The 26430-nt window shown below is 53.0% G+C and overlaps 1 protein-coding gene across 2 annotated transcripts; it reads left to right on the top strand.

Moving 5' to 3' along the window:
* Positions 1–7078: 7078 nt before the first annotated feature.
* Positions 7079–16478, top strand: BCL3 (BCL3 transcription coactivator). Of its 2 annotated transcripts, XM_077131496.1 has the most exons (9): positions 7079–7438; positions 8940–9093; positions 13441–13549; positions 13902–14106; positions 14203–14291; positions 14468–14545; positions 15002–15169; positions 15560–15677; positions 15841–16478. In XM_077131496.1, exons 1-9 carry the CDS (start codon positions 7183–7185, stop codon positions 16026–16028), a joined length of 1365 nt encoding a protein of 454 aa, XP_076987611.1. In that variant the 5' UTR covers positions 7079–7182; the 3' UTR covers positions 16029–16478. The 2 variants fall into 2 exon arrangements, with proteins under 2 accessions (XP_076987611.1, XP_076987612.1); XM_077131497.1 differs by lacking the exons at positions 7079–7438; positions 8940–9093 and adding an exon at positions 10282–13156 and having other exon boundaries at positions 13902–14291.
* The last annotated feature ends 9952 nt before the right edge of the window (positions 16479–26430 follow it).

Genomic DNA, 26430 nt, shown 5'->3' with positions numbered 1-26430 from the left:
GCAGGGGAGGCCCCGGCTGGGACGATGGTCGATGGTCGGGGAGAGGGGAGGGGAGTGAGCCGTGGCCCCGGCTCAGATGAGGAAGGACCTGGCGTGAGCTCCGCTTTCCCAGGAGCCCCAGGGACTTTCGCGTCTGTATTTTTAGGCCCCGGTGGCCGCGGGTGGGGGAGGTTGTGGCCTGGGGCGGGGGAGGCACCGACTTCCAGGGAAAAGCTGGAGTTTCAGGGAAGGGGTTGTCCCTTCCTCCGGAATGGGCTCCATGCCTCACCTGGGGTGGGGAGTGGGGGGGATTGGGAAGGGGGCCCCCAGCTCAACCGGGGCAGCTTGCTCCACCCTAGCCTTGGCTCCCCAACCCAAAACTGTGGAAGCTCTAATCTAAGGGAGGAGGCAGGGACCAGCTCCCTCTTGGGAGTTCGTAGTTTTCATAGTTCCCAGTCTAAGATTAGTGACACGACTTACCCAGCCTCTCAAGGAGCTCCTAGTTAGATGGGGGAGACAGGGAAAGGCATGCCGTCGAGGTTAGTGTGATGGGGGAGACATACCGCCCCCCCACTCTGGGTGCTCCCTAATCTGATCCGGAAGGTCGGATGCCTTCAGTGAATGGAGGTCCGATCAAAGAGGCAGGACCCAGACGGGCCCTCAGGGAGCTTCAGCGTGATGATGGAGGCAGGACCCCCAGCTTCCAGAAGCCCCAGTGCAGTCTAATACACAGCCTCATATCCCCTGGGGGCAAAATTGACCCCCCTCCCCATCCTCCCCATTGAAAACCACTGTCCTAGACAGATGAGGGAGGCATGCCATTCCATTTTCAGTCTAATGGGAGCCATGCCCCACGCTGTAAATCTGATAGGAGAGGCATCGCCCATTCGTCTATGGAAGAGTCCATGCCCTCACTCTCAGGGACATTCAGGTCTGATGGAGGAGGGAGAACCCAATACAAATGCTCAAGGCACTCCTTCTCTGATGGGGAGCATGTCCCCACCTCGGGGACCTCCCAGTCTGATGGTGGAAGCATTTCTTCTACCCTTGGAAAGCTCTAGTCTGATGAGAGGTGGGGACCCAGCCGCCACCTTCCCCACCTTGGAGCCTCCTTTCTTGCACTCCCTCCCCTTCTCTCTCGAAAGGGGCTTCCCCTCCCCTTCTTCCATGGTGAATCTTAAATCAGGGAACTTCTACAGGAGGTCACCATGGTTTCCCTGGCCTGGGACTTCCCTTTATCTGCCAGCTCAGGACCCAGGGCCTCACTGGAGGCCAGACACACCCCGCAGATCCACAATTACCTACCAGCCCTGACCCAGCAGTCACTGTCAGGACACCGCCCGGCAGTTGGGTGCTCTCAGGGTACCAGGCTCCCTGGGGCTTTCCGAGCGAGAGCTCACAAGTGCCCTGCCCTGGGAAGGAGGGGTCCGTCCCCACCTCACACCCAGGCACAGAGGACAAGGCACTTGCAGGATGAGGCCACACAGCCAGAAACCGGCAGAGGGGGTTAGACCCAGTTCCACCTCGCCCCACAGCCCTGCTCTTTCCAGCTGAGAATCAGGACACTGCAGCCCACTGGACTCTGGGCCATGTGACCATGCCAAGTGCTTGGTCTCTGACTCACCAAGGCCTCTCAGCCACTATTACTCTCATCATCATTATGCTCATGACTCAGAGGGGGAAACTGAGGCTCAGGGAGATCCGATGCACCTCCACAGCCACCCAGGGAGTACGTGGCAGAGTGACACACATGCTCAGGTTGACTGACTCCAGAGCCCAGTGTTGAAGGCGGGGTCTGCTTCGACAGAGTTAAGGAGTGCAGAAGGTTTCGAGGGGCGGGGGGGGCCTCACCTGAGAAAGGAAAGGGCAGGAGGCAGGATTGGGTTAGGGTAACCATAAGTAGGGATCCTCTGCAGTAAAGATTCCCTTTGGTGGGACAGAAATGACCAGGCCCTGGTCCCTCCTTGTCCAGTTCAGTCATTGGCCTGAGGCCGCCAGGAGATCTGTCCTCGACTGGCAAGCTGAAGCAGAACATGTAGGAGCCAGCTGCTGCAGGCTGTCAGTCATCTGCACTCCTGAAGGCTGGGCCACAAGTCCCTTCTTGAAGGAGGATCTGAGCGACACACCTCTGTGGCTGCCACTCCCAAACTCTCTATTAATAATAACATTCACTTAAAAATAATATCTTCCACGGAGAGCATACTCTGTGCCAGGCCTGTTTTAACATGTGTTAACTCACTTGGCCCTCACAATGACCCTGTGAGGCAGGCATTGTTTTTGCCTCTATCTTGTAGATGAGGAAACTGAGGCTCAAAGAGTTGAAGACATCCATTCACTCAAGCCCACACAGCTGGCAAGTGGCAAAGCTGGGGTGGAAACCCAAGCAATGAGACAGTAAGCCCCATTTACAGATGAGGGCCACTGAGGCCCAGTGTTACACACTGCCTGACTGTCCAGCCTCACCTCATTGGGACCCACCCCCACCCCCCACCGACCTTCCCTTCCTCCCTCCCCTGTCACCCCTGTGTGATAGGGAAAGCGGGGCGCATTGAGGTTGCCCGGTCTCCCGGGCCCACTGAGAGAGGATGTTGCAATTCTCTGACTCAGCGTCGTGCGTGCAGACCTAGCAAGAAGCAGAAAGGGGAAGATTAAGTCTTGGCCCAGGCCCCAGATGGGCTGCTCCCAATTTGGTGCCAGGGAATCCAGCAGCTGCCAAGACCCCAGGGCAGGGAGGAACCAGGAGGTGGCAGACCCTGCTCCAGGAAGCTGGCCTGCATTTACCCCTGGGGAGAAGGGAGAGGCAGCTTTGGGCAGCAGAGTGGCAGGCAGACTGGGGGTGGACTTTTCAGCCCTGATCCCAAAAGGGAGGCCGTATGACTTCAGGCACGTCCCTCCCCATCCAGGCCCAGAGCCTCTGTTTGCCTCTATCTGTGGAATTCACTTGCTGTCTCTGAACCTCCCTGGAGGTTCTGGTGATGGTTTCTCTATCAGTTAACCTGAAGTCTAACTTTATTCCCTCCTGCTGCAATGAGACCCCTCTCTACCCATTCGATCCTCCCTGGGGTTGAAGAAACGCAGCAGAAAGAGTGTGGACTGGGCTAAAACCCATAGATGCCCTTGGGCACATGGTTGCTGCCCCATGCCTCAGTTTCTCCATCTAAACCATTCCTCTCCAGGGAGTAGGAGGCTAGAATTAATGGTTTCTGGAACTAATCACCACCCCTGCCAGTTCAGTAGGTTTGAACCAGAGTCCTGGGGTCCAGAGCCCTGTATTAAAAAACTCCCCCAGTTCCTCACCATTCGACCCTAGGAAGGGACTTCACTTCCCTATGCCTCAGTGTCCACCTCAATAAAATGGGGGTTTTAGGTGAATTTTCTGAGGTGTTGAGAGGATTAAGTGGGCCAGTTTCTAGTGGGAGCTGACTGGGTCAGGTCTTGTCTCATCTCTGGACAAATAAAGGTGACAAGAAGACCCCAGCCTGATGCACAGGGTGAGGTTAAGGCAGATGGGGGGGGCATTCATTCATTCTCCCATCGCACAAACCTGGTCTCACACAGTCTGTTCAGCAGCGCTTTGAGGCAGGCGCTGTTGTCATCCCCAACTATTGAAAGCAAAACAAAGGCAGAGAGAGAAAGCCACCAGCCCAAGGTCACATAGCTAGCACATGGCACCCTCAGGTCTCTAAGCCCAGCACACTGAATCCTAATCACCCTAGTGAAGTGGGTCCTGCTGCTGGCAGCCTAGGTTAACTGACAATAATGATAAAAGTAGTAGCTTCGTTGCACTGAGCACTTTCTACACATCAGGCCCCATAGAGGGAAGCAAATTTTCTCTATTTGGTCTGTTTTATAGATAAGAAAGCTGAAGCTCCATGCAGGTAACTGCCTGGAAGTCATAAAGCCAGTCAGGGCAGGACACAGGACTTGCACCCAGGCCTCAGTTTGAAGCAAAGTAGCAGAAGGCCCCTGAATGGAGCCGATGGGTATTAAGGGCCTGAGCCGCCCTGCCCTTTTCCTCTCCTTTGGAGAGGAAACCAAGGCCCAAAGAGCAGGAGAGATGCCCCCATGCCCACAGCGTTTCAGTTTGCACTTCCTTTACCACTGGGACCTCAAATGGGCAAACTCCTGGTCTTCCTCCCACAGGGAGAGTTGAATGTGGGTGAGGGAAGATGAGGCAGCTGGGAGGAGAAACAAACTGCATGAGGGAAAATGGTCAGACTCCAAGCAGGACTTCCAGGCCTTCTTCAGGAAGTTCTGCAGACTCATCCAGGGGCTGCCCCCGCCAGCAGTGGGCAGGAGGCAGGAGAGGGCTGCAGAGCTCAAGGCCCAGAGAGGGAAGACCCCAGCCCTCCCTGCCTGGGGTGCAAGGAGAGAGGGGGGAAAGGAGGGGACAGCCATCCTGGTTCCGCATCCTCCGTTCCCGACACTGGAGGGAGGTGGTGCAGGAGCTGGGACTTTCCTGAGTAGCAGAAGATTCTGGGAAGTCAGAGAGCAGCAGGGCGGGGCCGACTCCCAGCCTGCCTTCCCTTCCCTCCCTCTAGTCCCTGCTGGCTCCTCAGGCATGCCTCTTTCCCCCTCTGCCACAAGGAGACCCTCCTCAGTCTGCTGCTCCCCCCTCAGATCAAGCCCTTCCCCCTCAGACCCTCTCCAAGTCTCCTTCTCTTTCAGACCCCTCTTTTCCTCCCAACTCTCTCGCACTTCTGACCTCCTTACTTCGTCCTTCTCCTCAGACTGATCCTTCTTCCTCAGATCCTGGCCCCCTCCCTCAGATTCTGACCTCCTCCCTCAGTCCCTCTTCCCTGACCCCCAGGCCCTCATCTTCTCCACCAATCCCTCCATCAGGCTCTCTCCCCTCTCCCTCAGACAATCAAGTTCTCAGACTTGTCTTCCTCCTTCAGATCCTCTGTCCTCAGACCCTTTTATCCCTCATCCTCTCCTCCATCCTCAAACTCTGAGCCATCAGTACCCTTTCTCCCAGCCCTTCAAAGTGCCTCTCTGGGCCAGGTGTGCATGCCCCCCTCCCCCCAGTTCTGTCTAGCCCCAGGCCCTTTGCACCACCTGCCACAAGGTGATGGGGAGTGGGAGGAATTGGGGGTCTTAGGGTCACCAGCTTGTTGAGCACCAACCGTTTGAACCTCAGCTTCCACACACTGCCCCTCCCCTGTGCTTAAGGTTCTAAGAGGTGAGTGCTGGGTGGGCCGGGACGCCCAGCCCTTCCCAACCCACTTCCTTCCTCTTTCCTTCGTTGTAGCTCCCACGATAGGATACTGGGAGGCAGGGCTCAAGAGGCTCATTTCCAGGAGAGAGGGGATAGCTTGCTGAAGGTCCCTAGGTGAGCAAGGGGTGGGAGTGAGATTTGGACCCAGGTCTGTGACCCTAGATGTTTCACTCTACTGCAGGGCTTCAAAGGGGGGATAACAGAGAGGCCCAGGGCGCCGGGACTCTCTCTGCCCCCAGCTGCTCCTCCCAATCCCGGTTAATGATCCACTGGGGTGGGGCCCGCGTCCAGGCCAAAGTCTCTTCCTGGTGGACGGGGCCCCACACCCGCTTCCGGGTCCCAGAGAGACGCTGCCAGGAGACAGAACGATCAGGCAGAGATGGAGAGCCAAAAGGACAATGTCATGGGTTCGGGAGAAAGGGACAAAGAGAAGCTGAGCCTGATCAGGGACAGTGAGAGAAAAGGGAGAAGGGAAGACGGACAGAGGACAGAGTTGTCCAGACAGACAGGGTCTCAGGGAGCAAAGCAGGGAGACCCCTACCCCGCCGGGTGCCGTCCGGACAGCTCTGGGGTGCGGAACCCCTTGTCCGGCTCCCCCAGGTTTGCATAGCCCTTCTTCCGCCTCCCGTGACTCAGTGACCCGGACTCAACCCCAGCGGCGGCCCCGCCCCCAGGGAAATCCGGGAAAGCCCCGGGCCGCAGGAGCCCCGCCCCCTGGGCGGGAGAAGGGGGAGGAGCGACCACGCGGACGGGGCCCGCCCCTGCCCCTCCCCCTCGCCTGCTCCCGCCTGTCTGAGTCATGCCGCCAACACCAACCCACCGGGCCTGTTCCCTACGCTTCGACCCCTCCCCGAGGGGAGGGGAAAGTGGAGGAGAAGAAGGAGGTCAGACTGCCACCCCCCCACCCCGGAGCCTGGCCTTGGTCGTTCTGTCCCCGCACTGCTGATGTGTCTCTTGGTCTCTTGCTATCTCTCTCTCCCGTGTCCCTTTCCTTTGTCTCTCCAGAGCTCTGCGCCTCCATCTCCGTGTCCCTCTCTTAGTACACCCACCGTTCTCCGAGCACCCAGTGACCCGGAGGGGAGGAATCACATTCATTGTCCCTCTGGGCACCCCGGGCCTGAGGGGAGGAATCACATTCATTGTCCCTCTGGGCACCCCGGGCCTGGTCAAAGAGGCATAGAGAAGAGGCAGAGACGGTGGCAGGGGAGGCGGAGGGACAGTTCCTGGGCGCCCGCCGACCCCCAGCCCCGGCCCTGGGCGCGTTTTCTCACTCCCACAGAGAAGGAAACGGCCCAGAGAGGGGAAGTGCCCAGTCAAGTTCACACAGTGAGGAAGTGAACGGCGGGATTCGAACCCAGGTCCAGCGACTCCAGGCTCTCCCAGAATTACCTCCCGGCGGGGGGGGGGGATAGGCAGAGAAGAGTGCAACTAAGAGACAGAGAGAGAGTGAGAAATGCAAACAGACAACAGAGGTAGAGACGGTGAGACGTAGAGCGACAGAGAAATCGGGGTGATGCGTGTTCAGACCGGAGAGATCTCCGTCAAGGAGAGACACAGCTACAGAGAGATACCGAGAGAGGGAGACACAGAGCCCGAGGGACAAGAGCCTCGAGGCTGAGCGAAGCCCGCTGCCGCAGGGGCGGGGACCCCCGCCCCCGCCTCCCAACCCGGGTGAGCCGCCCGGGGCGCCGGGAGGGGCGGGCGCGGGGCGCGGCCAGGGCGGAGCGCGGCGGGCTGCACTGCGCGGCGACGGGAGCGGCGGCGGGTCCAGGAAACCCCTGGGGCGGACGGGTGGCCCCGGGAGGGGGGGGCGGGGGGCGGTCGAGGGCGGGGAGGCGGCCGGCCGGCACCGCCCCGGCCGACAAAAGTCCCTTCAGTTCAGCGGGAGGCAGGGGAAGTCCCGGCGCCCGGCGCAACCACCCTCCCGTGCCACTGAGCGGAGCAGCGCTCCGGCCGCCCGCTCGGCCGCCGTCCCCGGCGGCCCCATGCCCCGATGCCCCGCGGGGGCCATGGACGAGGGGCCCGTGGACCTGCGCACCCGGCCCAAGGCCGCGGGACCCCCCGGCGCCGCGCTGCCGCTCCGCAAGCGCCCGCTGCGCGCGTCCTCCCCGGAACCCGCCGCCCCCCGCGCCTCTGCAGGCCCTGTCCTCCCCTCCGAGCCCCTGTGTGGTGGCGCCGACGCGTCTGCCGTTTCCGGGGTCCCCCACGGCCTGGCCCGGCCGGAGGCGCTTTACTACCAGGGTGAGTGGCCCCCGCGGGTCAGGACTGGGTGGGAACCGCACAAGGTACAGGGTCACCAGAGCTAGGGGGCAGAACCCTGGGCGCAGTTATGTGGTGTCCCAGGAAGCTGGAGACAGGGGGACAGGACCCAGAGTCCTAGGGACACATACAGGGGTCCCAGGGAGCTGAGGGCATAGCCTGAAGTCCCAGGCCACAGATATAGGTGCCTCAGAATTACAAATCTCCATGACCCAGAAATTTAGGGTTATGAGGAGTCAGGGCCTGGACCCAAGAAACTGGGGTTCCTGGGTTCCACGTAGGGGTCAGAGGCAGTCAGGGGAACCACAAATGGGGTACTAAAGAGACAGCTATGAAGGGGTCCCAGGATGTCAAAATCAGGGGACATGGGGAATTACGACAATAGAGCTTGGAGTTCTGAGCATCCCAATATCTGGGATCACAGGGATCCAAGGAAGAGTTCCAGGAACCCAATAACTGGGGGCCCCAAGGAGTCAAGAGAACAAAAACTCAGCTGAGATGCCAATCAGGGGTCACAAGGGCAGGTGGCCTTAGGAGGTCTGCAGACTGAGAATTCTAGGAATGGAGTGGCAGGGCTAGAGAATTCTGGGATTTCAGGATTTAGGGCCAGGATGAGAGAGTCAGTGGACTTTGGGCAGAAGATCCCAGGGCCCCAAGGTCTGGTACTGGAGACACAGGGACCTGGAACTTGGGGAGTCCAGGAATGAGCCTCCCCCCCCCACCAAGGATCAGGGGATGTTGGAGAAAGTTACCCACCATTCTCCCCATCCCGTTTCCATCCTTGATCTCATGAAAGGGGCAGCCCTTGGACCACAGCTGTGTTCACCTCACTCTCCCCAGATGGCCCCAGAAGCTGCAATGGGCCCACGCTTAGTAACCCCAAAACTTGATCCACTTTCTGCACCTTCCAAGCCCCTCCAAGTGCAGCAGAGGGAGAGCCTCAAGCCGTGAGTCAGGAGGCCTTGCCACCACCACACTGACTTTTCCCATCCCTTGGATGAGTACCCAGGCCTTAGTTTTCCCCACTGGTATGGATGTGACTGCTGCCACAGTCTCTTCCAATAGCTGGATTTGAATCGGCTTCTTGTACCCCCTGCTCCCATTTCAACCCTTCCCTCTCCTCAAACCCTCTGCACATTCACTATGCCCAGCTCTCCATCTATTTCTCATCTCCCTCAGCCACAAATTCACTCATCAAACAAATCCTGGGGTCCCCCCATGGGTGATGATGGGGGCTCCCTTGGCGGGTGATGGGGGTCAGGCACATGGAAAGATAAGTGACAATGAGGGTGACCAGATGGGGGCAAGGGGAAATGGGCTGTGGGAGGCCAGAGGAGGACGTGGCAGGGGTTATCTTGATACAAAGGGACCTGCAAGGAAGGGTAGGCAGTTCTGCAGGATTGAAGGCCAAGAGGTGGGCAATAGGTTAAGGGTCTCCAGGCCTGGCTTCACCAGTGTCCTTTCTCTGTTCTCCACTGCTCAGGACCTTTACTGCCTCTGTACCCCACCCCAACCATGGGCTCCCCTTTTCCTCTGCTGAGCCTGCCTGCCCCCCTGTACCCCATGGTGTGTTCAATGGAACATCCCCTGTCGGCTGACATCGCCATGGCCACCCACGCAGATGAGGACGGAGACACGTGAGTGACCTCTCCCACTATTGGACAGGGGAGTGGGGAGGACAGCCTTCCACCCACCTCACCCACCACATACAGGGGCACTCAGCTTGGGCTTTCAAGTTACGTTGACCCGAGCTGTAATCCTCTCTCCACTGCTGGTTGTGTGATCCTGAGCAAGGACTTGCCCCTCTCCGAGCCTCAGTTTCCTCCTCAGAAATGGGCAACCTGAGAGCGCATCCCCCCAGGACTAAGGAGCAGTGGGCTTCAAATGTTTTATCACAGCCCCAAAGTGGGAAATGCATTGCACTGAGTGATTGATGATATAAGTTATACATGTAAAGCTGCTAACATAGTGTAGCTGGTTGATAAGTGTTTATTAGTATTACTTTATATCAAATCCAGCACACAAACATATGCACAAGATGTGTACACACACTTGAAAGAAAAACTGCACGAAACAAACAATATCTGATGATGGGGTCTACTTTGATATTTTTCTATTATTTCACTGTTGCAACCCACTGAACTAATCTGAAGGCTCCCCAGATTGATTTCCCAACCCCATACTTTATCACCTACAATTAGAGGAACATTTTCTGAGGCTGCCATGAAAGCCTGCAAGAGGGGGTTGAGCTCTGGGCCTAGCACATAGTAAGCACTCAGTACACTTGATCGTTGCAGTTCTTAGTATTCTGCCAACTTATGTTTGAATCTCAGCGGGCCACTTTCTCATTGGTCCATGCCTCAGATTCGCCCCTCTGTCAAACAGGGACCAAAGTGTGTGAGGGTGCAGAAGTCGGTTTGGAGACTCAGGTAGGAGTGAGCAGACCCATTTCTGGAGGGGGTGAGCCTCAGTTCCCCATCTGGAAATCGGTCTTCATAACAGTGCAAATCACAATTAGGATTTGGTGCATTAGTGCAGACGATAGGGCAGTACACAGTAAATGCTCAATACATGGCAATGGGTGTTTGTGGGCTATCCCCTTGAGCCCAAGTGGGAGAAAGTACTTGAGATATATAAAGGACTCAACAAAATCGAGTTTCCTCCCCCTCTGGGGACTTCTGGGAGTCATCAGTGAAATGGGCTTCATTTTGTATCTGTCCCTAGGGGTGAGGTGTTTGTGGCCTGTGAAAGCGGGGTGCAGGAGGTGTCCCAGCCTGCGCCCCACCCGCCCTCCCCATTCTCCCCCCCACACACACACACATGCTCCCTCTCCCCCAATGCAAACACTTCTGCCTCAGCTGCCTGTTAGGGGAAATCCCTTCCCGCAGAACTGACCGCAGCCCAGCTGCTCTGCCTCCCCCACGTCAGCAGCCGTCACTCACTCGCAGCCGCCCCCCCTCCTGGCACTCCCTCTAACCTTAACCCCTTCCGCTGGGGCCAAGACTTTACCGGAATGGGCAGCTGGCCCAGCCCCAGCCTGCACCACCGGCCCCACTTCATGTGGGGTGGGTGGGAGACTTGGTCCCCAGGGGGGCTGGGACATTAAGTCTAGGTCCCCAAAAGAACAAAATTTGGGAGGCTGGACTTGAGGTCCTCAAGGGAGCAAGAGTTTTCGGGCATGGGTGTCTGGACAGCAGAGAAGTCAGGGACTGGGGGGCTGGAAATCTGGGTCCCTATGAGGGGAAGGAATTTGTTCTGAGTTCCATAGAGCAGAGGTTGGGGTGTCCTATTTCTTGATTCCTTAGGGGGCAAAGAACATTATGAGGGGCAGCTTGGAGACTTGGCTGCTTGGAGAGGCCTAGGGGCCAGACCAGGTACATAATATGGGGCCAAATCTGGTATGAAAATGCAGGGCCCCTCCATCAGCAATTCAGAATTTCAAGACAGCAAAGCATTAAACCAAGCACCCAGGCTTCTCTAAGCGTAGGGCCCCAGATCATGCCACTCATGCAGCTGCCTCTGTTTAGGGGCCTGCAAATCTATGTCCCCAAAATAACATAGACTGGGCTGCAGTATTCCTGACTCCCCAAGGGGGCAGCTTGGGGACCTAGAGCCCAGAGGGACTGGAGGCCTGGAAGTTAGTATTCCCAAAGGAAAGTTGGCGTGCTGTATTCTTGGGCGCCAATAGATTTTGGGATGGGGGGATGCACAGATATTGGGGCGGGGGCGCTTAGGGAACCAACTGGACCCCGAGTCGTGAAGGGTGGAGTTCCAGCGGGCCCCGAGGCTGGAGGACCCCGCCCAAGGAAACAAAGTCAGTTTGGGCCGGGCTCCCTCCTCCCTTACTCCACGCGGAGATGGAAGTTGGGGTGCCCGGGGGTGGCCGGGGTAGATCCCCGGCGGAACAGGCTTCCCTCCCCCGGGAGCAGGAAGCGGAGCCCCGCCCAGCAGACCTGTTACTGGAAGTCGGAGGGCCGGGCCGCCCCTCCCGTCCCCACTTCCTCCAGCCCCGCCCCACCCCCTGCGGCCCGCGCGTTTATGGGAACTCGGGCTTGGACGGTTTCTCTGAAATCATTCGCTCCCTCTGCCCTCACTTAACCCTGCCCGCCGACGGTGGGGGGAGACCAGGTTCGGTGTCCTGGGCAATGCAGGGAGGAGGGAGAGCCCACCCCACCCATACTCCCTGGCCCAAGTCCTGGTTTCCCCCAACGTTTCTTTTCAAATTGGGCTTTCAAGGACCAAGATCCAGCCTGATTCAGCATTTTACCTGCATCTCCTCGGAAAGAGGGTGCTATCGTGGGCTGTACTTTACAGTGACTTTGCCCTGGCACTGTCACACAGCTAGGGAGGGCTGCTGCCCCATTCGCTACCCTGGCTGCCCCCCCCCCCCACCAGGCTTTCTGGGCCCCAGGCTTTCTGCCTCTGCATCTGAATCCCCATGGGAACTGGTTTGAAATATAGATTCTGATGCACATTCAGCAGTAGTGAGAACCTCTGCCCTCCACCTTAGCAGGAAAGCGGTGGTAGATGGGAAAGTAGTTGTTCTAATAAATGAACTTTAAATGTGCGGCCTGTGTTGTGCAGTCAACCTTGTGCCCGCAGCTGTCCACCCCCACTCAGCTCCACGCACATGTGTCCCATGCACAGGCGTGCCCATGTACTCATGGACACACAATCGTCCCAGATTGCTTTCAGCTCTAAATGCATGTACTCATGGACACACAATCGTCCCAGATTGCTTTCAGCTCTAAATGACTGCCCCGGGTTGCGGGTCCCTGTGGGGGGGTGGTGGGCAGAGAGAAAGTTGAGCCTCCAAAGCCACCCCCTGGAGATGTTGAGGCTGGGATGGCCTTCTGAGTCGATGAGGAAGCTGGGTTTATATCCCAGTTGACCAGTCACTGACTCCCTTGGGTGGCTGCCCCCCTACCCCCATGGGGTGTGACCTTCAGCAGGGGGTAGTCCCTGGAGAGCACAGAGCACTGACAATCTTCCCAGAGCTGGGAACATGGGTCCTTCAGTCCCAAAGAGGGGATTTGGGCTGTGCAGCCCAGTGTCCATCCACTGCCTTCTTGGGCAAAGCTCTCTCCACATGGATACTCAGCTGTTGGGGTCTGGAATTGCAGTCTGAACATGAGGTATGGTCCCAGTCGAAGGAGACCTCCCTGGCATCTAGTTCATGCCCACTCATTTCTCGGAAAAGAAACTGTGTTCCCAGAGAGGGACAGGAGCATTCTCCCCAGCTTCAGGAACGGCCAGAGTGGTTGCTGAGATGGAGTCATTTATTCAGCACACATTTAGGGAGCATCTCCCAGCACCATCCTGGGCACTGGGCAGTGAAGGAAAAGGACAAAAACCCCTACCCCAATGGAGGTGACTTCCTGGGTGGGGGAGCAGCAAGACTCAAAGAGGAAGCAAGGAAACTACCATGTCAGGCGATGATGCGTGGTGCATGGTGCAGGGGAGAAAGCTGGGAAGGGGAAAGGGGAGCGAGCCACTCTCGGGGTTCTTCAGCACAGGCAGCCACGTGAGAGGAGAGGGTTCCAGGCACAGGCAGCAGCAGGGGCACAGGCCCTGGGGGCAAGCTTGCCTGATATTTCTGAGGGCCAGAGTGAGGTCTGGAAAGGAGATGAGGTCAAGGGGCTTGGAATGGGGAGACAAGATCACAAGGGCCTTGTGGCCTGCAGGAGGTTCTGAGCAGAGGTAAGACAGCCTGACTTGGGTTCTCAGAGGGTTCCTTCTGGCTGCTCTGTGGGAATCAGGGGTGGAAGCAGGGGAGGCTATTGAGGGGCAGACTGGAGTACTCCAGAAGGGAGATGATGGTGGCTGAACAGGGGGTGCAGGAAGTGGGGGTGGGAGAAGTGGTGGGCTTCTGGAGGTACTTCCAAATTCTAACCTACACATCCTACACATTTTGGTGTTAGCACTGCCAAAAGCATGGGGGCTAGGGGTAACCAGCCCCTCACGCCTGTGATTCCCATCCTCAGGCCCCTCCACATCGCTGTGGTGCAAGGCAACCTGCCGGCCGTGCACAGGCTCGTCAACCTCTTCCAGCAGGGTGGCCGAGAGCTGGATACCTACAACAATCTACGGCAGGTGAGAAGAGGGAGGGGAGCCAAGTCCAGTGGGGGCTGGATTCCTGGGTCCAAGGGAGGAGTGTAAGTGCCTGGATTTCTGGATCTGAATAAGGTGGCTGGGGACCCGGGATTCTGGTGCTGGGGAGGGAGGAAGCTGGAGGCTGGACTTCTGAGACCAAGGAGAAGGCTGGGTACCTGGATTCCTGGGTAGAAGAGAGGAGGTGCCCCAGATTCCTGATCTGAGAGAGGAGGGCTCTGAGAAGAAGGGGGAAGGAAGGGTCCCCGAGGCTGGGGCTCAGGAAATTGAGGGAGTCAAAACTGGAGTGGGGGTGGGGGGAGACACACGGGTCCCTCACAGCCACTGTCCCCAGACGCCGCTGCACTTGGCCGTAATCACTACGCTGCCGTCGGTGGTCCGGCTTCTGGTGACGGCCGGCGCCAGCCCCATGGCCTTGGATCGCCACGGCCAGACGGCCGCCCACCTGGCCTGCGAGCACCGCAGCCCGACCTGCCTGAGGGCCCTGCTAGACAGCGCGGCCCCGGGCACAGTGGACCTGGAGGCCCGCAATTACGACGGTGAGGCCCGACGGGGACGCCAGGTGGGGCTGTCCGGCCTCCCCCCAACTGCCGAGGCCCCAGGCCCGAATTTGACCGCGCCTCCTCCTTCCGTAGGGCTCACCGCCCTGCACGTGGCCGTCAACACCGAGTGCCAGGAAGCCGTGCTGCTCCTGCTAGAGCGCGGCGCGGATGTTGACTCTGTGGTGAGTCGACAGGGGGCGTGGGGCGGGGCGGGGCCCGGAGGGGCGGGGCTTGCGCGGGATCGCGCCCGGTCGGGGAGGGGCTTGAGGGAGCTAAAGCCCTAGAGAGGTCGGGTCGCCTGGACGGGCTGTTGGGACAAAGCTCAAAGAGACTCAAAGACCTCTCTTCCCTGCCGCAGGATATCAAGAGCGGCCGCTCCCCGCTCATCCACGCTGTGGAGAACAACAGCCTGAGCATGGTGCAGCTGCTGCTGCAGGTGGGCGCAGCCCCGCCCACCCCCTCTGGCCCCGCCCCTGGAGCCCGCCCACCACCCCGCCTTTCAGGCGGGGTCCCGGCTTTGGCTCGGCTCTCCCGCTCCGAGTCCTCCACTGACCTCACTGCCTCGGCTGCGAATTTGGCCTAGGCCTGCCATCACCCCTCGCCCACCCCACCACGGCCTCGGGCCAGCCCGACGATGGCCTTGCTGACCCCACTTTCCGAATTTGACCCCGTCCCCGCCAGACCTCCGGCCCTGAACCCCGGACCCTTCCCTTTTCCAGCTCCGCCCCTGCTTCGCCCGCGCGGGGTCGGGCTCCGGTGGCTCCAGCCCCGCCCGCCCTCTGTTCTGCCTGGACCCCTGCGGTGACCCCACACCCCACACCCCACACCCCGGCCCGGGCCCATGTCTGAGCCCACTCACCCCCCCCCCCACCGCCCCATTCCCGCCCCGCAGCACGGCGCCAACGTGAATGCCCAGATGTACTCGGGCAGCTCGGCCCTGCACTCGGCGTCCGGCCGCGGGCTCCTCCCGCTGGTGCGCACCCTGGTCCGCAGCGGCGCGGACAGCGGCCTCAAGAACTGCCACAACGACACGCCGCTCATGGTGGCGCGCAGCCGCCGGGTGAGGGCGCGCGCCTGGGGGTCTGGGTCCCTGAGGGGTGGGCGGGGCGTGAGGAGACTGGGATCTTGAACCCGGGGGTCCGTGGGCTCTTGCGCCAGGGTGCGGGGATGGGGGTGGGGGGGGCATGGTGCGTCTGCGCCTGTGCCCGTGCTGGGGGGAAGCGAGAAGACATGCTGGGGGGGGGGGGGGAGTTTAAGAGCTGAGGGGAGCCCGAGGCACAAAGGAAGGAAGTGACTGTCCTGCAGTCACGCTGAGAGAGAGCGGAGAGAAGAGACCCTCAGTGGAGGCCCAAGTCTGCCACAGTCTCTGTGGGCAAGAAGAGATGGAGGGAGAGAGGGATGTGTGGGCAGCGGGGCCTGGCTCCCCCAATGACGTCCTCTCTCTCCACAGGTCATTGACATCCTGAGGGGCAAGGCCACGCGGCCTGCCCCCACACCCAAGCCAGAGCCCTCTTCTGACCGGAGTGCCAGCACCTCCCCTGAGAGCAACAGCCGCCTCAGCTCCAATGGTGAGAAACCAGCTCCAAACCCCTGGGCCAGAGAAATGAAAGCCCTACTGCCCTGTCCTCCCCCAGCCCCTCCCCCTCGGACCGGGGGTCCAGCCCCCAGCCCTATTCTCTCTGCATCCAGCCTCCTCCTCTCCTCACTCCTGGTCTCGCTTTGCCTCCACAGGTCTTCTTTCTGCATCACCATCTTCCTCGCCCTCCCAGTCTCCCCCCAGGGATCCCCCTGGATTTCCCATGGCTCCCCACAATTTCTTCCTGCCTCCCTCATCTCCACCTGCCTTCCTGCCCTTTGCTGGGGTCCTCCGAGCCCCTGGCCGGCCAGTGCCCCCCTCCCCAGCTCCAGGAGGCAGCTGAGAGGGATGGGGGGGCAGATCTCGGACTCATGAGGAGGGGCATCCCAGCCCTGTGGGATCCACCCTCCTGGAAACTGTGAAGATCTCACTCTGCCCCCCCCCCCCCCATATTTGGGACCAGGATTTGCACAAAGACACATGCCCCTCCCCATAAGTCTCCTCTTCTGAGCACAGATACACCTACATCTCATCTCCTCATGCAAAATTCTCACCCCACCCCAGCCCTGTTATTCTCAGGCACCAACCCCCTGCCTGAAATTCCTTCCAAATGTTCCTTTCCTCGTCCTCTCCCAGAACTGGTGGCAGCAGGGCACAGCGCTCCCCTCTACCTTCTGCGCAGGTGGAGAAGGAGGGGAGAAATGAACGGACCCGCAGGCGAGCACTGATAACAATGTAAATTATTAGACATTTTGGTTTCATTTCTTTTATAATAAACTATTTTTGTACCATGCTCCTTGCTTGGCTGGGCCTGCTTAACGAGGAGCTCTGGAAGGGAGTACATTTGCTTGTGTTCACCCCAGGGAGTGGGTGCTTCCACCCACCCCACATGCTACGGGGGACTGCAAGTGTGTTTGATGGTGAAGGTTTCCCACACTGTGTCTGGGGATGTGTTGGTGGGCAACACCTTTCCGGGAGACCTCGTTGGTCTCCATAAGTGACCCTGGGTGTGAATATGCACGTGGCCTGTTTCTGGGGGATCCCAGAGTTTGTGGGTCCCTGTGTTACCACAACTGTTATGAGTTGAACTATGTTTCTCCTAAAAGATATGTTGAAGTCCTAACCCCTGGCACCCATGAATAGGACCTATTTGGAAATAGGGTCTTTGCAGGCACATTTGGGTTTAAATGAGGTCATACCGGTGTCCTTACAAGAGAGGCGGGGTGAGGAGAGAGACAGAAGAAGATGGCACTGTGCAGACAGAATAGGGACTGGAGTGATGCGTCTTCAAGCCAAGAACTGGTCAAGTTAGCCAGCAACCACCAAAGGAGGCAAGGAAGGACTGGCCCTGCAGGTTTCAGAAGGAGCCTGGCCCTTGATCTCAGATCTCTAGCCTCTGGAACTACAAGACAATAAACTTCTGTTGTTTTATGTCTCCAGGTTGGTGGTACTTGCAACTGTCTCTGGGTCTTTGTATGCAAAGTACGTATGTGTCTTCTAACTGTGAGACCCAAGTCACCAGTGGCCCTGCTTCCATGTGATTGGAACTGTTTCTCAGTGTCTCCGCGGGCTTCCTCCATGAGACCCCATGCTGTTTTAAGTCTGTGGATGGGTCTTGGTATCAGACAGAGTCTGCAAGTTTCCTGCGACACTGTGACAAATTACAGCAGACTTTGCAGACTTAACGCACATTCGTTCACTTTCACTGAGCTAAAGTCAAAGTGTCAGCAGGGCTAGTTCCTTCTGGAAGCTTCTGGGGAAAATCCATGTCTTGGCCTTTCTAGCTTCTGGAGGCCGCCTGCCTTCCTGGGCTTATGATCCCTTCCTGCATTATTCCACTGTCACATCACTTTAACTTTGGTTAGTCAAAGCTCCTCCTGCCTCCCTGTTGGAAGCACCCTACTTTTAGGGCTCACCTCTGGGTAATCCCAGATAATTTACCCACCTCAAAACCCTTAACATAAGCACATCTGCAAAGTCCCTTTTGCCCTGTGAAGGAACATATCCACAGGTGCCAGGGGTCAGGACCTGGGATCATTGGGGGCCATTGTTCACCTACCATGGGGGCATATAATCAGGGAGGCAAAACTACTGGGAGATACAAACTAAGAGACTTGTTACAGGGCTTGGCCCTTGCACAATGGGAGCTGGTTAAACAGTCTGTCAGACTGCCGCATTCGCCTCCAATGCTGGAGCTCCAAGTTCTCAGGGCAGGCAACTGCGAAGGGAAGGTGGGCATGGGTGCGGGGGACGAACGAGTACAAGATGGAAACCCTAAGCACGGGAGCCCTGAGAGGGATTCAAACCCACATCAGCTCTCACTGCCTCCAATCTCAGATTGTGCTTTGTCTGCCTTTCTTTCGGTGGCTTTCAAGAGTTCCCGTGTGTTCGTGTGTTCTCTAGCGAAGATGACGGTGTGTTGGCTTTTGTAAATCTCTGGAGGCCTTGCTGGGTCTCTGGGGCTTTGCATGTCTCGGCAATTGTGAACACAGCTGCTGTCATGACTCTAACACGTGTTTGTATCTGTGGGACCGACTGCCTTAACTTCCTTCTGGGTAAGGCCATTAGAGTTTGAATGTAGGTGTGTTTTTGTGTGTGCACGTGCATGCACTTATGGGTGAGCTCAACTCGGTGACCCCATATGTGCCTCCTGGCTGGGATGGATGCACATCTTTACGTCTGCTTGCCACCCTGGACCAGTGTTCTGACCTCTCTCTAGGAGAAAGCATCCCTGGAACTGCCTGGTATGAAGAGTGCCTGTGGGGCCTTGGAAGCTGCTGTGTATGAGAACTTCCTGACTAATCATTTTACTACACGTGTAATGAGATGTGTAGTGACTGCGAGGGCGGAGGCGGGGCTTCCTCCCTCCGGCTTACCCACGCAGCCAGCACCTTCCTTGCCCCAGAGCAGACCCTTGAGAAGTGGTAGGAAGATGAGTGATTCCTCACCCACTCTCCCCCGAGATTCTGTGCGACTGAGCTCGATCCTATGTCACACTGGGGAAGTGAACAGAAATGCAAATACTACAGCTATATTCCAGATGAGGAAACTGAGGCTCAGAGAGAGCAAGTAGCCTTTGCTACAAAGGGCAGAGCTGGGGTCCAAAGCCGGGTCATGCACCTTTAAACCCACACTCGTTATCGTAGGGCTCTCTTGCCTTCTGAGAGTGTCCATTACTGTGTTGGTTATCCTAAGTGTGTGTGTACGAAGGTGTGTATGTGCACACGTGCATAATTCCAGAAAGGGCGTAGGATGGCGTGTGTGTGTCACTGAGAGCTCGGGCCCTGGAGTCAAAACTGAGTTCCAGTCCTACCCTTCTTGGTCAAGGGACTTTATGCCCCTGGGCCTCAGTTTCCTTACCTGTAAAAATGAAGGCACAACCATGGGGTCCACCCCACAGGGCTGTCATGAGGACCGAGTGTGAATGAATTGTGCCCAGTGCTTATTACAGGGCACGGGGCCAAGTAAGGGCTCAATACACAGGGACTGATGTTGTTTTTTTGTTTGTTGTTTATTTTTGTTTTGAGAACAAGTAGGTAAGCAATTTATTAATTACACATGCAGAGAAGGAGCATGGAGGCACTCTCACAAGATGACAGAGGCAAGAGGCCTGGGAATTGTTTTTGAGGACAGGAAAAAGAAAAAGTAGAAATGATGGGACCCATCCTTTGTCCTCTTGTAAAAAATGGGATAATGAGGTCTAGCCTAGCTGTGTGTATTAGTAAGATTGTTTTCATCCCACTGTTGTAACAACAGTTATTAGGGAAGGAGTCCAGCAGAGCACTCTAAAATAGATAGCAGCTTAAGCAAGATGGAAATCTGTTCTTCCCTCGTGTGAAAGGTCCAGTTAACAATCCAGGCTAGAAGGGCAGCTCAAGAATGTCAGAGATCGAGGCTCCTTCTACCTCGTTGCTCTGTTGTCCTCACCTCATGCTTTTAACCTCATGGTCCAATACAGCTGCTTCAGCTCCCACTCTCACATCCACATTCCAGTGACTGGGAAGAAGGGAAAGAAAAGTCAAGCGAATGTTCCCATGCCTTTTAAGGCTACAAAGCATAAGTCATACACATCACATTCCCTTGGCCAGAATTTAGTCATACAGCCATGCCTATCACAAGGGAAGCTGGGAAATGTAGTTTTATTCTGGGCAGCATCTACCCCACAAAACTTCAGAAGTTCTGTTACAAAAGGAAGAAGAGGAGAATGGTTACTGAGAGACAAGTATATCTGTCACACCAGGGCTCTGCCACCAAATGGCTACATGACTCTAGGCAAATGACTTCCTGGCCCTGAGCCTCAGTTTCCTCATCTGTGAAAAGGAGATGACACTCTCCTTTCAGGATTGATAAGGATTTAATGAGAATGGGTTTAAGGTACTTAGCGCAGACCAGTCCCATTGTCAGCTAGAGTGTGCTGAGAGTCTCCTTGCACCTGTGGGTCCAGGCTGTGAGTGTTCTTTCTCCTTGTGTGTGTGAGAAACTGTCCCTGAGTTCAAGAGCTGAACCCAGCAATGAACTTGATAAGCTACTTCCCTAAAATAAAGGATCCAGCTTCTGAACACATGGAAATCCCCTCTCAGCACCCCCAGACCTTGGGACTGGGCAGGTGTCTTTCTACACCCATCCCCTTTTCCCTGACTCTGGGGGGAGGGGGGAGTAGTCCATTTATGGAGTCTCCAGCCTCCCAGGCTCCATAGAATTAAGCACTCGCCTCTCAACCACCACCACCAAGACTGTTCTCAGCAGTGCCAGTCCTAGGATTCCAGGACTAACTCTAAAGCCAGAAGTCATACTTTTGATGCATTTCTTGGAGCCCCCAGCCCCAGTCGCAAAGTTTCACTTCTTCTCACCACTGTGGGTAAAACCAGACACTCAGTAAGAGAATGTCTCCTTCAGATGGCGTGGGTGAAATCTGACAATTTTTACGAGATGGTGATGTTCCAAAGAATGATTTTTAAGAGCGTGAGACAACAGAACATTGGAGATTAAGTGTATTCGCAGACTGTATTGTAAGACAAGCCTCTGCTTTGCACAAACAGAGGCCCAGAAAGGGAAGCAACTGACCAGGTGAGCACAAGGATCTGAGATTCCATGAATTTAAGAGTCTCTGGTTCACCTTAACCAAGTGATCAAATTCATTGCCAATAATGGGATAACCAACATCATGCACCTCCTGATACAATGCACCAAGAAGGACACGGGGGCGGGGGGGGGGGGCAAAAAGATGCAGCATCACTTCAATGACATTCCCTGTCACCTCAATCTAATCACAAGGAAACATCAGACAAACCCAAACTGAGGGACGCTGCAAAATAACCAGCCAGCAGTCTGGCTGACGGGAAACACAAAGAAAGACCAAGGAAGGTACCAGACTGAAGGAGACTAAAGAGACATGAAAACTAAATGCAACCTATGATCCTGAATTTGGTTCCTACTGGAAAAACATTTTTGCTGTAAAGGACAGTTTGGAGACAGCTGGTGAAATTTGAATATGAGTTGAACTATTAGATACTAATACGGTGTTAAATGTCCTGATTTGGGCAATTGTTCTGTGGCTATATAGGAGAATGTCCTTATAGTTAGAAATACACACTGAAGCATTCAAAATTAAAGGGGTATGCAAGTTTTCTGGTCCTTGGGGCACAATAGAAGATCTACTTTTCAAACATATGTCAAATAAAGCACCAGGCTCAAGATCTCAGATTTAAGCCTTAGAGTGTTGTAAATATGCTTAGGTATTGTTTTTGTGCTCAGAAACAATAGAATGAACACATAACAAACTATGTGATATATTAATTAGGTGTCTTCAAATACATTTCCAGTTATCAGCAATTCTATTTTCACTGTGAAAGGCTTGCCCTACCTCTGGAATTCAAAATTTTTAATCCTGTTTTTTAAAATAAAAAATTTCATCACAAAAATTTTGGAAAATGCAAATTAAGAGGACACAGACAAAATAATCTGATATCCTATCACTGTAACAAGTTGTATATATACACATGCAAACATCAAAATGTGGAAGTATAAATATATGAACCATAGTATAATAGCTGCTTTGTAATTTTTTAAAAATTAACATTTGCTCAGTTTTGTCAATAGTCCTTTACATAATTATTTTGACTGCATACTAATTCTATTCTGTCAAATAGTGTATTTATGTACTAAAATCCTATTGTAAAAACATTTCATCTCTGATTTGTCGCTTTTATAAAAAATGCTAAAATAAATATTTTTTTACATTAAAAAAAAAAAAGATTAAAGGAGTATGATGTCCACAATTTATCCTCAAATGGTTTGGGGAAAGGAAAAGACAGAGAGAGAGAGAGAGAGAGCTGTGATAAACGCAAAGGTGACAAATTGATAACAATTGGTGAATCTGGCTGAAAGGTATAGAATAATTGTCCTATTCGTGCAATATTTTTGTAAATTTAAAATGATTTCGAATGAAAAGTCTTGTTTAAAAAAAAAGTCTACAGTTTTATGCTTCTGTGTTTCTAAGAGTTTGTAAATCTGTGCATGTATCTGTGGTCGGGGTTTGGGGAGTTGGGTGGGTGAATTTGCTGCTTTAGACCCTGCCTTGGGGTTGTGAGTAGGACCTTAAGGGTTTGATTAAGGTCCAAGGGTAGAGCCAGGTCCTTAGCGTGCAGCCAAAGTCTCAGAGCTTTAGTTGCCTTGAGGGGCAGGCGGTGTAGGGGGTGTGGTCAGAAGCCTGAGGCGTGGCCAGGGCCTGGAGGCGTGGCCAGAGAAACTCCCCCATGCAAGGGTGGAGAAACGCCTGTATCCAGAGCGCCCTCTTCTGGCTACCCCATGAGATCTGGCCTCTGCTTTAGTAGGTAAGTACTGTTATCCACTGATTTTTATTTTTATTTATTTATTTATTTATTTTTATTTTAACAGCGTTATTGAGATAAGATCCACATGCCATACAACTCACCCATTTAAAGTGTAGAAAATGCAATGGTTTTTAGTATAGCTACAGAGTTTAGAGCCATCACCACAATTCTAGAACGTTTCATCACCCCTCCTCCCCCAAAAAGAAACTCCTACCCATTAGCAGTCACTCCCCATTTCCTTCCAAACTCCCCAGCCCTAGGCAACCGCTAATCTACTGTCGGTCCCTGTAGATCTGCCTGTTCCACATATTTCATATCCTATCAATGGAGTCATATAATACAGTCTTTTGTGACTGACTTGTGTCACTTAGCCTCATGATTTCGTGGTTAAACCATGTTGTAGCATGTATCAGCACTTCATTTCTTTCAATGGCTTAATAATGTTCCATTGTGCGGATTGACCACATTTCGTTTAGGTATTCATCATTTGATAGACATTTAGGTTGTTTCCACTTTTTGGCTACTATGAGTAATTCTTTTGAGAACAGTCCTATATACGTTTTTCTGGGGCCACGTGTTTTCAGTTCTCTTGGGTACACACAAAAAAGTAAAATTGCTAGGTCATATGGTAACTCTACATTTAACATTTGAAGGAACCGCCAAACTGTTTTCCAGAGCAGATGCAATATTTCACTTTCCCATCAGTAATTTATGAGTGTTCCAATGTGTCCATCTTCTCACCAACCCTTGTGGTTGTCTCTCTTTTCTATTATAGCTGTCCTTCTGGGTTTTTGATTTGCATTTCTCTGATAACCAATGATATTGAACATCTTTTCATGTGCTTATTGACCATTTATATATCATCTTTGGAGAAATTTCTATTCGAGTCCCTTGCTCCTTTCTCAGTGGTGTTATTTGCCTTTTTGTTGTTGAGTTGTAGCAGTTCTTTATATATTCTAGGTATTAAACCCTTATCAGGTCAGCAATTATTTTTCTTACATTCCATAGGCTGTATTTTGACTTTCTTGATGGTGTTCCTTCACATACAAAACTCTTATATGTTGATGAATCTCTTGTTGCTCATGCTTTTGGTGTCAATATCTAAGAAATCACTGCCAAATCCAGAGTTATGAAGGTTTTCCTTGTGTGTTATTCTAAGAGTTGTATGGCTTTCACTCTTATATTTAGGTCTTTGATCCATTTAGATATTTTTTAATTTTTTAATTGATGTATAGCATATATTCACGTACCATGTAATCATCCAAACTGTCTGTGTATTTCTCATAAGAATTGACTTTTTTCTTTTTGTGTGTGAAAAATAGCATATATACAAAAAAGCAATAAATTTCAAAGCACATTGCAATAATTTGTAGAACAGATTTCAGAGTTTGGTATGGGTTACAATTCCACAATTTTAGGTTTTTACTTCTAGTTGCTCTAAGATACCAGAGACTAAAAGAAATATCAATATAATGATTCAGCAGTCATTCTTATTTGTTAAACCCTACCTTCCTTGTATAACTCCATCACCTTTGATCTTTTTTTCCCACTCATTAGGGGTATTTGGGTTATGCCTATTCTAACATTTTCATGTTGGAAGGGGCCGTCGATAATATGGGATAGGGGGATGGAACTAGTTGATGTTCTGGAGAGGCTGGCCCCTCTGCATTTCAGGGCACGTCTGGTCCAAGGACCCATTTGGAGTTTGCAGGATTCTGGAAAGTTACCCTAGTGCATTGAACCTTTGGAGAATCTTATATACTGCCCTAGGTGTTCTTTAGGATTGGCAGGAATGGTTTTGGTCGGATTTTGAACCAAATTGAAACTTGGTCTAACTGAAACTTGTATAAGAGTGACCTCCAGAGTAGCCTGTCAACTCTATTTGAACTCTCTCAGCCACTGATATCTTATATGTTCTACTTCTTTTCCCCATTTTGGTCAGGATGGCATTGTTGATCCCATGGTGCCAAGGCCAGGCTCATTCCTGGGAGTCATTTCCCACGCCTCCAGGGAGACTTTCACTCCTGGATGTCATATTCCACATAGAGGGGGAGGGCAATGATTTCACTTGCAGAGTTAGGCTTAGAGAGAGAGAGAGGTTATATCTGAATAACAAAAGAGGTCTTCCGGAAGTAACTCGTAGGCATACCTGTAGGTAGGTTAAGCTTCTCTGCTACATACATAACCATCACAAGAGCAAGCCTGGAGATCAAAGGTTTGACCTATTGACCTGGATGTCCCTAATATTTGGCACAATATCTGGGGTGTCCTGGTGGTAAAGTTTAATAGTTCCATATTTTTTCTGCCATCCTTCAAGGGACTTTGGCAATACTTTTTTATTATCTGCCTAATATACTCTGGGATTTATTCAGGCATTACATTTAACTATATAGGATTAAAGGCCCTCATTCTTATTCTGGTCTCCCTGTGCTTGGATTGTTTAAATGATCTATCCAGACAGGTAGGGTAAGATTATGTGCTACAGAAAATTTAGGTTCTGTATAAAATAAACCTTTCTTCCTTCAGTCTCAAAGAGTAGATAAGGTTCTAAAATACAGACAATGTCTTCTTTACCCCTGTATTCTGAATTACTTTAATCCTGATCTGATGGGCTTTATTCTTATCTCTAAATACCAGATTATAGTCATATAAAACAGCTAAAGTTCATTTTTGTGTATGGTGTGAGATAGGGGTCCAGCTTCTTTCTTTTGCGAGTGGATATCCAGTTTCCTAGCGCCATTTGTTGAAGAGATTATTCTTCCCCTCAATTAATGAACTTGGCACCCTTGTCAAAAATCACTCAGCCATAAATGTATTGGTTTATTTCTGGACTCTCAATTCTATTCCATTGGCCTGTATGTCTATCCTTATGGTGGCCCCACACTGTTTTGTTTACCGTGGCTTTGTAGTATGTTTCAAAATTGGGAAGTGTGAGACTTCCAACTTTGTTCTTCTTTTACAGTATTGATCTGGCTATTCAGAGCTCCTAGTGATTCCATATGAATTTGAGAATCAGCTTTCCCATATCTTAAAAAAACGCTAATGGGATTTTGATAGGTATTGCATTGAAGCTGTAGTTAGCCTTGGGGAGTATTGATATCTTAATAATATTGTCTTCCTATCCATGAACACGACATATCCTGCCATTTATTTAGGTCTTCTTTAATTTCTTTCAGTAGTGTTTTGTAGATTTCAGTGTACAAGTCCATCACCTCCTTGGTTAAGTTTATTCTTAGGCATTTTACTCTGTTAGGGACAATTGTGAATAGAATTGTTTTGTTTTTTAATTTTCGTTTCAGAATATTCTTTGCAGGTGTATAGAAGCACAACTGATTTTTGCATGTTAATTGTGTAGCGTGCAACTTTGCTGAATTTGTTTATTTCATCATTGTTTTAAAGATTCTCACAAATTGGTACATGCAACTGACTGGTTCATTCATCCTAAATGCTGTATGGAAGTTCATCGTTAGAGTATACCGCAATTTATTCATCCCCTTTCCTGGCGATGGTCACTTAGCACTTACCTTGTTTCCAGTTTTGTCCATTTCCGACAAGGCTGTAATTAATATCCCTGAACATGTCTCTTGGAGTTTCCTTACAGCAGTATTTTTCAAACTGCCGAACGAGATCCATTAGTGGGTTGCAAAATCAATTTAGTGGGTTGCAAACAAGATTTTTCCTTTAATGAAATGGAATTAAATCGAACAGAAGATATTAGAGTGTATTGCACATAGTCGGGGTCAGGGTTGTCCTGTGGATTTTTTTGTCTCAGGTATATATACCTGTCTGTATTAATGACCCCAGTGAGTAAAAATGTTTCCAAGCCACAGCTCTGAAGGATGTAGGTGGCAATGGACTTGCCTTCTCAAAGGTTTCATGGAGACTGCCAAACTGCTCTCCAAAGGAGTTTTT

The sequence above is a fragment of the Tamandua tetradactyla genome, chromosome 16 (genome assembly GCF_023851605.1).
Source record: "Tamandua tetradactyla isolate mTamTet1 chromosome 16, mTamTet1.pri, whole genome shotgun sequence".
NCBI lineage: Eukaryota > Metazoa > Chordata > Mammalia > Pilosa > Myrmecophagidae > Tamandua > Tamandua tetradactyla.
The sequence above is the reverse complement of the archived record's forward strand: the minus strand, read 5'-3'. Positions and strand labels throughout refer to the sequence as shown.

What these genes read in the sequence shown, in the direction of transcription:
- BCL3 (XM_077131496.1), top strand. Translation starts at nt 7,183, where the DNA reads ATGCCCCGATGCCCCGCGGGGGCCATGGACGAGGGGCCCGTGGACCTG. An exon ending in CCTACAACAATCTACGGCAG is followed by an intron (nt 13,550 to 13,901) that starts GTGAGAAGAGGG and finishes CACTGTCCCCAG; the next exon opens with ACGCCGCTGCACTTGGCCGT. An exon ending in TGGTGGCGCGCAGCCGCCGG is followed by an intron (nt 15,170 to 15,559) that starts GTGAGGGCGCGC and finishes CTCTCTCCACAG; the next exon opens with GTCATTGACATCCTGAGGGG.